Raw genomic sequence first — 12,504 nt, forward strand, 5'->3', positions numbered from 1 at the left:
ATAACTAAATGCAAAGGAAATCATGAATCTATATCAACTGGTTATTTAAATGCTTTTAAATTTCTTAAAGATCCCATATTATGTCAATGTTGGATATGAAATACTTCAGGGGATAAATGGACTCCAACTGATCATAGCATGGTTTATGAATGACATTTTTTACCTTCTGACATCCTGAGGAAGGATGTGATAAGAACTTCAATAGAAGTATATAGAACTTAAAAGGAAGATTCCAAAGTCTTAAAAACTTTCATTACTTAATTTAAATCACTTGACGTATACACATTTTATGCTAAAGTTTTCAGCTGGATTGATTATGCCAGCAAATGCTTTACAAAAATTATGTATGCCTTAATAATTAAAAGTATTACCTTCTTTTCATGATGACATTTTGCTTCTTCTAATTCACAATTATGTTTCATTTTTACTGAAATGAAATAATATTTTTAAATACTTTAATAATTAAATTGCATTAAATATACTATATAATGAAAATCCAATTGCTTTATTAAAACTTTCAGTTATTATTTGATTATATATACAATATCCATCATAACCAATTGCTTTATTGTATTAACCATCTCTAATAGATTAAGGAAATTGCAATCTCCTTAGAATTGGTTAGTGTTGAAATATTAAACTGTTGCTAATTAATAATCCAATTAAAATTAATGATATCTTTAAGAATAAACATGATAAAATTGCACAAACATTAACACAATAGCTATATGATAATATAGTTTCTATTATGGATTTTTGGTTCTGAGTATTTGAACTTGCCAAGTCTTTTCACTTTTACTCAGACTCAATACTCTGTCTACAACTTGATGAGTCTAAGTTCAAAGTTTATATATTTTAACAGCTTTAAATAGAAATCATTGATCATCCAAGATTATTAGTAAGATATAAGAAAACTAAACATAATTAGTAAGAATAATTTGCTAGTTGTATTTTATTTTTACTAATTTAGCTTAGTTTTGTCATCATATCTACAATATTCACATTAATGCTTGACAACAGAATTTTTAAGTCAAATCTTTATAATTTAGATAATTTTCAAGTTTCTGAACTACAAAGTCCAGAAACTTGAAAATCACCCAAATTACAAAAAAAAATCACCTGCTTATTCAGAAAATAATCAAATAATTAAACAATTTTTCATAAATCTGACAGCATTGAAAAATATGAGTAAGAAGGTGTAAATATATGTTAAGTTTGTTTATTTATTTTATGAAGATTTAAAAGAAAAAGTTAGTAGATAGAATTGAAAAATTCCAAAGAAATCAAAAGAAATTCTTCAATGTAGCTACAAAGTTGAAAATTCAATCCATGAAATATTTGACAAAATTTGAAATAGAAATGGAAATTTTTCAACGATCATAAAACATTTATCAACTAAACATTAAATTATTTTGCAGAATGATGACAAAAGCAAGATGACAATGCTATTTCCAAAAAATTAGAACTACTGATAAGTAATGGGGAAAAAAAACCTTTAAAGTAAATTGTTTCTGAATTGACTGCGGCTGATGATAATTTTATTCAAGAAAGTATAATGAAGTTAGGTTATAAGCTTCCTAAACTTCTATGAAAAATTATTGTTGCACACAATAATAATTTGGTAATTATAGTTAAAGTGGTGCTCACAAATAAAATATGAATTTTAATTAAACTATAGTTATCTTTATTTTCTAAATACAGTATGCAGTGCTGTAACTAGCCATTCCTGTGCCAGAATTTGCATATAGGCCCCTTAATTAATTAGGTTTGGGAAAATAATAAAACAAATACATGCATTTTGGATTCCCTTTCCAAGTGGGCTCTGTGCAGGTGCACCTGTTGCACCTGCCTAGTTACGGCACTGACAGTATGTGAAATTTGATATATAGTTTTAAATAGAAAATAACTAAACTAGACAAAAAATATTTTATTTAAAGTTACTGAAAAATATGTAATTTTTTCGTTGTTTGAACATATTGTAGATGCTGTAGTTCACTCAATGAAAATCAATATATTTTAACATGGACTTGGATTCAGAAATCTATATTTGACTCGGACTCGTTAAGTTTCAAAATTCTGAATTTTGTTAAAATCTAGTTTCTACTATAGTAACAAAACATATAGTAACATCATAATCCAAACTGAACTAATATCACATTTTTGTCACATATGACAAGATAATAAATTGTTGTTTAAATTTTATATAAAGAACATAAATTTTTGAAACATCTAGCAATACAAAAATCCTAATGCTTGATCTGACTTCAATGTCTTATTTTTATAAGATATGTGAAAATTTTAAAATGCAATCTCTAATACTTATGATGCACCCTAACTAGTATTATTATATGAATATTTTTACTTTAGACCATATTTACTATGATAACTCTACATTACATAACTATGAGCTAATATAATCTAAAGTATGATTAAATATACTGTATTTGCAAAAATACAGTATATTTAAAGTTATAAAACCATTTATACAATACTTTGCCTGTTATTATAAAAATACTATCCTTAACATCTCCCAGTTGATTATGTAATATATAGTTAAAAATACTTCCAAATACTTATTTGCCACATACTTTGAACTTTTTGATTTATTTTAATGGCAAGACCATTTAATGATACTATTATTATTGTATTTCAAGTACTGTTTTCTGTTATTATCCTTGAAGAAAGTATATTTATTTGATGATCAAAATGCTTAATTAAAAAGAAAAAATGTCTTTGCATGATACTTTTGTATAAATAATACAAATATATTTTACTTACAATCACATAATTCATCATTATGCATTCTGGAAACTTTTTCAGTTAAATTAGATATTTCTTGGGCATGGTTTACCTTCAAATCTTCTATCTGATCTTGATAATTTTCTATAAGATAACAAAATAATAATAATAAATTTCAACAAAGAATTGATAAATTATTTCTATATAAAAAAATACTCTGTTTATAAATAATTTAAAATACATACTTAATTGTAACAAATTCTTATTTAAATCTTGCTTTGTTTTTTTCATTTCCAAGACAACTTTAGGTCCAGAAAAAGCATTAAGCTATAAAAAAATCTTTGTTAGTATTGATTAATAATATACCTTGTATAATGTAATGAATCATAACTAAAAGAAATTATAAATCCATTAATGAAGTCAAAATAATATACATAGCAATTAATTTTTCATTGCAATTTCCACTTAATTTTTAATTTGACAATGCAAGTTTTGCATTTTTTTAAAGAAATGACTTTTTATATTAATTTTGAAAAACATTTTTTATGAACTGTAAAAGATAAATTATTTATGATGCATGTAATGATGTATTTACTAAGTAATACTTTTAACAGAATATGTTATACAATATTTTAAAAGTAATCTCATATATAAATGTTTACTTACAATTTTTTGTTTGGATTTTTTTCACAATAATTAGAATTCAAATGTCTTATATATAATAAAAACAAAATTTTAAAATAATATTATATAGAACAATTATATTATCTATAGATCCTTTAAGATTAGGCCAATATAATTTTCTTCAAATTCAAACAATTTTTAATCAGCACTGTTAAATACATCAATTTCAATTCATTCAATCTTCAGAACATATAGTTTATAAAATGTTTCATTTTTATATTAAATTATGTTTTATATTTAAACATTTTCACATATTTAAACAGTTCATCTACAAAATAAATCTTAAAATAGGTAAATTCTCATAAATTTTAAGAGTTGCTATATTAACTAACTTTAAAAAATAAAATTATTAGTAATATCAAAAATTATATCAATAATGAAAACTTTCACAAAAACATTAATAATCTGAAAATTAACAAAATTATGCTACTAACAGAAAATGAAAATAAACAGACAGATAATATTTAAATGTAATATAAATTTGAAACAGATTTCAAATTTTCAAATATTTTTAAGTAACGTTCTATGTACAGGATGATATTGCTTAAGGCTGAAAATATTTCCTATCTAAAATAAATTTTTGTCTACTTGAACTTCTACATTTTAAAATATGATGCAAACAAATAATTACTAAATTTAATTAAAACATCTATTAAGTTAAGTAAATATTTCAAAGATAAATTTTGTAAGAGCTTTATATAAATTTAAGAAAATGTAACTGCTATGTTTTTTCCTTCTAGTCAGAAACATTACCATACATCTTATAAAAAGACACTGAAAACACCTTATGATATTTTCAGTGTCTTTGTACTTGAAACTATTATTGATTACCATAAGTCACTTGCATGAACTCTTAAGGAATATTCATCTGTTTCAATTTATACAGTACTAGCAGACCCCGCCACGCATTGTTGTGGCTCAAAATGTATCTTTTATAAATGTATAACACTTCCCCTGTGGGGGGGAAATTTTACGAAAAATTTCTTCTTAGTGTACATTCTCTTGACGTACCCTATTAAAACGCAATCAAAAACGCAAAAACCCGTATCTANAGGCCCAGAGAGGTGGCCTTCTCATGTCCAAATTTGGAAAAATGGGTCGCTTCTGTGAAATAAGTGGCTTTCCTTGTGTTCCCTCTAGGAAAAAGAATGACGAACATTTATACAACATAATAGTAAAATATGATACGTTAATGAAGTAATGTGGAATTTATGGCTATCCAACTTGTCAATAATAATTTTAAAATTATTCAGAGATTTTTATTTTAATACAAATGAATTTATATTGATGTATTTCTTGCAGAAGCTTGATATAATCATATCAAACAATCATGTATTTATCAGCTAGAAATTATTATTATATTATTATTTTCTAAATAGATCTAATGCAGAACATAAATCTCTTTCTTTCTAATACAAATTATATTCTAAAATTTAGTTTGGAATATATAAATTAATTGCCAACTGGCTGAATTTTATATCTATTTTCTTTTCCAATTTAATAGGAAATGCTTTCTCTTTAAGCCGATTATTACTAAATATTTATATTTCATTACATTAAAATAATATAAATAATTAATCACTTAATATTGATTAAAATAAGTTTCTAAATTATATTACTATTTATTATAAATACTTATAAAATATTTGTATTATGTAAATATTTTAATAGCTAATGGAAATATTTCATTATCTCAGTTGTTCATACTATTTTTTCATTGAAACGAACTATTGAAAAGTAAAAAAAATTTATTACGATAACAGATTCATAAATATTTATAGAATTTTTTATACTGTATTTTATGTTAATACACGCATTTATTTAATTTTAAATACTTTGAATGAATGCACTTACACAATTACGATTTTTTTCAGAGTAGCCTATTAAATTACCAATGTAATTTTTAAAAAAGAGAAAAAGAGAGAGAGAGAGAGAGAGAAAAAAGAGAGAGAATTTAAAACTGACTTCAAATACGGGCATGGATAAAATTTAAAAAGTTATCTTACCAGGACTTGTACGAATATCTGTATTAATGCTTATAGATACCACGCTGTTACTAGTTCTCTGCCGAGAAATAGCGCGATTTAGAAGAGGTGTAGAAGTCACATGTTCACCTTCAAATAATAATTTGTAAGAAGGCAGAACAGTGGCATTAATTTTGGACGGCCTCGGCCGATCTCTTCCCGTTAGAGGCCTTGCATCGTTCCAATATTTAGCTGGTGCTTCTGTTATTTCTAAACTATCCTCTTCGAATCTAGTCTCGGAAGATAACAAACTGGTATGATACTGATAACTTTTTTGAACGATTCTCCGTTCCTTGCGCCTATGGCTAACATCGTTGACTCTATTGTCACTCTGAGCATTCTTTCTCCTAACTTTAAAAAGTTGAAGGAAAAAATTTAAGCATTTTTTTTCGGTTGTGATGTCCAGAGAACGAATACCCGATTTTATCCGAAAAGATCCATCCAAGTGTCTGCTCCACTTCACTTTCATTGCCAATGGTCGACGGCAACTTTCGATCGCTTCACAAATAGAAACAACAAAAGATAACACGATCTAAACTATTAATGCGGGAGGAGGGTCATGTGCATCGACGCCTGCCTGTCTGACTGTCTGGGTTGTCCTACTGAATACGGCGATTGTTGTGCTTCCACCTTTCGCTTTATCCTTTTATTTCTTTATCGCTGTATGATTGGAATCTCACTGAACGATGTTACCTAACGGATCAACCGATTATAATTTTTTTTTTTTTGTTTTTGGAATAAGTTCGGGTGTATCTGAAAGATCTATCTATCGATAATTTAAATCTCAAGCTAAGAGGTTCAGTTATTGGTATGGTTTTTAAACAATAAATTGTTTGCGATAGGAATAGAACATTTCAAATGTGACTTCCTATCTTTAACTACGTTATCTTTAATACGATACGACGGGACACATTATATCACATCGAGCGAAAATTTGTGGTGTAAATTACTTTTAAAAGAAATAATAATATACTCTGTTAAGAACAATTTTAAAAAAAATTTGTTTATAATGATAGAACAGAATTCAACACTAAAGAAAGTACACTTTGCCCGCATCGTAAGCGTAATGGAACGTGGCGCGTTTTTTTTTTGCGTTCGATAATATATAAGTAATTAATGGATCACGTAAATCTCCGGTAAAATTTCAATAGGCAATTAAAGTATTTAAAAGTATTGTAAATATTTTGCTAATCGAAAAAATAGCAGCTCCTTGTTGACTGGCATCTACAACGATACAGCATTTTAGTTAAGGATTATAATTATCTGAACACCTTTGTCTTTTGGACTTTTGTTATCAAAAGAAATTTTGATAAAATAGAAATTTTTCATTTACATTTTGAAAATTTTTAATTTAAAAATTACTTTTAAGAATTTTATATAAATCTTAAAATCATTTACAATAAAAAATTTTGATAATTCAAAACTTTGTTTTAAATTAATATTTAATAATTCAATTTTGAAATAATTTTTCATATATTGAAATCTGAGAGTCTATATTAGTGCTTTATGCAATAATTATTAAAAAATGATAAAACAAATATGTTAATTTAAATTATTATTAGGTGTAGAATAGGTAAAAGATAAAATTTGGTTAGTTAGGATATATTGAAATTAAAATAAACAAAAAAAATTTCAGTAGCTGAAATTTTCACTTTAATAAAATGAAATAAATTATTTAATAGATATACTGTAAAATATACATTTAACTCAATGTTTGCTCAAATTCATTTGATTTTTAGTATAAATTGCTATAATTTTGATTTGGTGTATTAAAAGTAATAGTATGAATATTTGATAACATATAAAACACATCTTAATAAAATTACCTGTAAATTTTTCATTCAAACTTAGAAAATTTAAGATTTTTTGGTAAGTTAATATAGAGAAATAAATAGTTGTATTTGAAATATTCATTTATTGAAACAAAATCTCAAACTACTAATAAATAAAATATACTCTTATAAGCTGAAACTATCACTCTTATAAGATATGCAGATAAATTCTTTAAAGAAAGACTATAAATAAAAAAAATGGAAACAGTAAAACAATTTTTCTCCAAAATAATCAAACTATGTTCTTTACATGCATTTTACATGCATTTTACTCCCTTATTTTTCAAATAAAAAAAATATTAATTATAAATTTAATGAATGAATAACAAAAAATGACACATTATTTAATATATTTTTAACGTATATGTAAATAATTAAAATGTAACTTTATTGTTTTAAAACTGTTCAAATGTTAATTCTAAAAAATCCTCAATTTGTCTTTTATACACAAGTTTATTGTTTATTCTGGTAACTACCATATCATCAAAATTATATAACAAAATAATATTCTACATTAATGTTTTTCTGAAAATAATGCTTAATAAAAATTAATGCAACAAATTTTAAATAAGACAACTTGAATTTATTCTAAATTTTGAAATTTTAATGAATATTTATGAATTTTAAATACAGTAGAACCTCGATAACCCGGCACTCCAGATAACTCGGCCACACCCTGGCAGGGCAAAAAAATCCTTAGTTAATTAATTTTCATTATAGACAGCTTTATAAAAATATAAAAGCTCTCAAAGTATTTTTCTGAGGTCTGTCTTATCAGGTAAATTACTGTACACAGTGTATTCATTAATTTTCATTTTCATGTAGTAAAGGCTCTATGCCTTCATAAAGGACGTACTTTTCCTTTGTTTAAGGGTATTTGGGCAGTTTATTCTCTGTTGTATTCTCAAGCAAACAATACATACAAGTACAGTACAATATTTTCTGAGGAAACACACATACTTATCCTTTTTTAACCCCATTCCCGATAACCTGGCATTTTCACAAACTCGGCCACCCTTCGGTCCACATTAGGCCGAGTTTTCGAGGTTCTACTGTATTGTCATATTTGTTCAGTTTCTTTCTTAAATGGCAAAGCAATTAACTATAAACAATTTTCAGCTACAATATTTACTATCATTTAGTGAAATAAATATAAATCTAATAAGTAATATCATATATGTTTTGCCTTATAAAGTGATTTATATTGGGGACTCAACATTTTTTTATGTCACTTTTTGAGAAAAAAATATTATTTACAGAATAAGACATATTTGACTTAGAGGACCTATAGGATCCTAATTTTCAGATAAATTTTAGATACAAAAAGTGTCTTATAAGGCAAAAAATATGGTAATTTCACAAATTAAAAATTATAGTTTTAAATACTTTAAAATTCATATGATGTTCATGTACTAAATAATTTAATAAATTTAATATATTTTAGTTACTATATTTCTGTACTTTATCTCATTTAGCTCATTAGATAAAATTTGAATTGTTTAAACTTTTTAAGATTTGTTTTTTCTTGGAATATATGTGAAAATGTTTAAAAGTTATATTTGACTTTGCTTATAGTTTGTATTAGAATTTAACCTGATGCTGTATTAGAATTATTACTGTTAATTATGTATGAACTAAAGATGAGATTATTATTATTTTTTTAATTTCAACTTAAAATTGGCTTAAAATCATAATTTTATGACAAAAGTTTTATAATATATTATTCTTACCTGATTCTTAGTGCAAGCTACTTAGATTCTGACAGATAACTTGTAAGGCAACTTTCCAAAGTTTTTTTTCTTTTAAATCCTTATCTGTTTATATCGGTACTATTGGTAATATGAACATATTTTAGTATATTAGCTTAGAATTCAAGTTTCTGCTGATTTATTCTTTCATCACCTGAAGTCATTTGATAAAACACTGGCAAACTTGAACTCGCTTAAGATTTTTATCTGATATAAGGTTTCATTGTAATGGGCTTATAAGTGGTACACCCACAAAATAAGAAATTTATGTTTGATGGCTATATTTATTGTTATTTCAAATTTTATCTCTTTTTGTAATCAAATGCAACTGTGCATGTCTCTGTTTAAATTTTGATTATGTTCAGATATTTAAAAAGTGTTCTGTTTGGTTTTCATTATATGCTGCCTGCTGATCATTTCAAATGAATGAAAACACTTGTATTAGTAAATTTTAATATTTGTCTGCTGAGTTTGGAGTGTTTTGACACCTTTTGTATTTTGTACAAACAGTTAAAGTGGTGAATAAACTAATAAACGTTTTTTTTTTTTAATACTAGATATAACTAAATAGATAAAAATATATATGAAGCATGCAATACCATAATGTTGTAAATATCATTTTTCTCTAAATGCATTTTCTTGAAGAAATAAATTCTAAACACAATGTTTTCTGCTGCAAAGAAATATTGTGGCAATAGTGGCACTGTAAGTGGCTTGCCATTTACAGTGCCACTATTATTGCTTGCACATAAATTCAACTTCAATGTTTCAAGTGCCAAAGTGCAAGTCACATGATTTCTGGCACTGAAAACATTATGGCTCATGTTTACACCATTTTGTTAGTAAGTTACAAATTCTCTGGAATAAGTTTTTTTTTACCATTTTATAGTAAAATTGAAATTAATTCCTCCATGACTTAAAGGAATTCATTCACTAGAAAGTGTTTTTCTCTCTCTCCTGAAAAATTTGTTTTTGGCATTTATAACATTACAGCATTGCATGCTTCATATATATATATATATATATATATATATATATATATATATATGTAATTCAATGTAAAAAAAATACATTTATATATATATATATAACTGTGGTATTTCAAAATATGTAACCACAAACACATCAAGGGCATACCCAGGAGGTGCTTATGATACTGCAGCACCTTCCTGATACCAAAGCAATCAATTTTATTACTTTAAAATAAAAATAAATAAAATAATGCATATTGAATAAGGTCAATAACAAAAAGTAATATTTTGCAAACAGTAAAAAAGCAGAAAAATCTAAACTAATAATTCTTGAAAACATATCAAAAAGTGTGGAGTATAGACTGAAGATGCTGTAATTTAAATTCAAAATAAGTAATTTCAATAATTTCTATTGACAATAAAAATGTAATGATTTTATGCTCTTTCTATTTCTCCTTTTGGATCATACCAATTAAAAATCATACTGTAATTTGTATGATTTATAATCAATTAATTCAAAATTATCAATTATCTACAGTGGTGCCTCGTATAACGTACGCTGCAAATAACGGACTTTCTGTTTGGCCGTTACGTGACTCGAGCAACGGACTGGTTGTGGACAACGGACTTTCCGTTCGGCAGTTACGTGAGGCGACCAATGGACTTTCTACGAACAAGTGCAAATGATGTTTCCACTCTTTTGCAGTTGCTAATGACAATATGTTATTTTTATAATATATTAGTATTATTAGAATATATTATCAGTATATCTAAAGTACAGAGCGTTGGGATTACGCTTGCTCCCTTGTTTATTAGGTACATCAACACAGTGCAGGGTATTTACATTTATTCAAGTGTTGTGCAAATCATGGCTTCTAAAAAAACAGAAAACAATGCAAGAAATCATCAGAAGGAGTGAAAGTTGACAAAAACTTCCTTGTCCAATGGGGAGAGGTTCAGGAGTTTACCAACACTCATTATCCAAACAGAGCTGAGGCCAACGAGATCAATGATCTCTACAATGACACTCTTGCCCGTCATTTCCAACAGGTGTTGAAAAAGAGAGAGAAGCAGACCACCTTGGACATGTTTTTCAAGAAGCAAGCCACCAAAAAACAAAGGATGGAACAAGAGGAGTTGACCCCGCAAGATCCGGTAGCCTCTCCTGAATCTGAATCCGATTAAACAATAAAAAAAAAACCCGCTGCAATGAGTAAAAAGTCTGTATCTGTATGAATGTGTGAAGAAAGTGTTCTTCCACCTCCTCCTCACAACATCTGACTACCCGGCATAATTGGTGACTGCTCCATTTTCATTTTTTTATGGTACAGTATGGTTATTTTATGCTGCAGAACGAATTATATGTTTTAACATGTATTTCTATGGGAAAATGCGTTTCTTATAACGGACTATTCACTTAACGGACATGCACCTGGAACGGATTAAGTACGTTATACGAGGCACCACTGTATTTTCCATCTTACATTTAACAATTTTAAAAAGCTAGTGAAAAAAGAATTATGTAAAAAAAGTTAGGTATCTAAGGTAATTGAGTAACATTCACCAAAAAATTGGTAGGAAACTTGCCTTAGTACACCTCTTGTACCATATTCTCAAAATCCTGGATATGTCACTGATACATGTGACAGTGTAATAAGAAAATTTTGCATTAAATTGCTATTTGTTAATAGAGATAACAAATTTATCATCTACACAATATACATGAATAATACATTGGCTCATCCAAAATTAGCTTAAAATCTGACTCTAATGGAAATAAATATCCATCTGTACCTTTAGCTCATGTTAGTAAAATGAAAGAATCAAGAGAATATGAAGCACCTCTTCATAAGTACTTGGTATGAAAAGTATTCCTGCAAATTTAAAAATGCTTACTATTTGTAGAAAGAGTATAAAATCATATACTGAATTTGAAGCTTGGGAAATTAAAAACTTTTTATAGAAAAATTTTCTATAAAAGGAGGAAAAAAGTCATTATGTGCAAAAACAGTGTTCAACAGACTCATTTATCTAGGAAAAAGAATTGTTGTATGAGAGATGTTGATTAATCCTGGAAAACTATCTATTTGCAGTGTGCATTAAACATGGTATGACAAAACATTTTTGAAGACAATGGATTAAACTAATGCTCCATTTATGTAATTAAAGAATAAATTTCCAAAACTGAATGATATTAAAATCAAAGAAGGCATATTTATAGGTCCTCAAATACATAAGTTTATAAATGAACATTTTGAAGATTGGCAGAATGAGACAAACTCATGTTTAGCATTTTTCAAAACTATAAAAAAAACTTTTTGGAAATAATAGAGCAGGAAACTACTCTGAAATATTTTATATGATTTTAGACTATTTCATGTTGATAGCATTTAAACATTCCTGAGAATCCATGCTATCAATGGTAAAAATTATAATTTCATCAGAACATTTAATGTAAAAAACAGTTCCTTGGCAAGTAAATTCAAATATGATAGCTCTATACTAC

At 26.5% G+C, this 12,504-nt stretch overlaps 2 protein-coding genes across 2 annotated transcripts in view; both read right to left on the bottom strand.

Annotated features, from left to right (window-relative positions):
• LOC111630637 (putative protein tag-278) overlaps positions 1-3,125 on the bottom strand; it is a 29,001-nt gene extending 25,876 nt beyond the window's left edge. The window contains exons 1-3 of the mRNA XM_023374776.1: positions 2,985-3,125; positions 2,779-2,883; positions 372-427 (exon numbers count right to left, since the gene is read on the bottom strand). Of these exons, the coding sequence (XP_023230544.1) occupies positions 372-427; positions 2,779-2,883; positions 2,985-3,030 (207 nt within the window). The 5' untranslated portion in view covers positions 3,031-3,125. The remainder of the gene's footprint in view (positions 1-371; positions 428-2,778; positions 2,884-2,984) is intronic.
• A 1,324-nt stretch (positions 3,126-4,449) lies between these two features.
• Positions 4,450-6,737, bottom strand: LOC111630617. The gene is made up of 2 exons (XM_023374749.1): positions 5,430-6,737; positions 4,450-4,559 (listed from the first exon to the last, which is right to left on the bottom strand). Exons 1-2 carry the CDS (start codon positions 5,914-5,916, stop codon positions 4,450-4,452), a joined length of 597 nt encoding a protein of 198 aa, XP_023230517.1. The 5' UTR covers positions 5,917-6,737.
• Between the last annotated feature and the right edge of the window lie 5,767 nt (positions 6,738-12,504).

Source organism: Centruroides sculpturatus, unplaced genomic scaffold, assembly GCF_000671375.1.
Source record: "Centruroides sculpturatus isolate CEXI.00-Female unplaced genomic scaffold, Cexi_2.0 scaffold348, whole genome shotgun sequence".
Classification (NCBI taxonomy): domain Eukaryota; kingdom Metazoa; phylum Arthropoda; class Arachnida; order Scorpiones; family Buthidae; genus Centruroides; species Centruroides sculpturatus.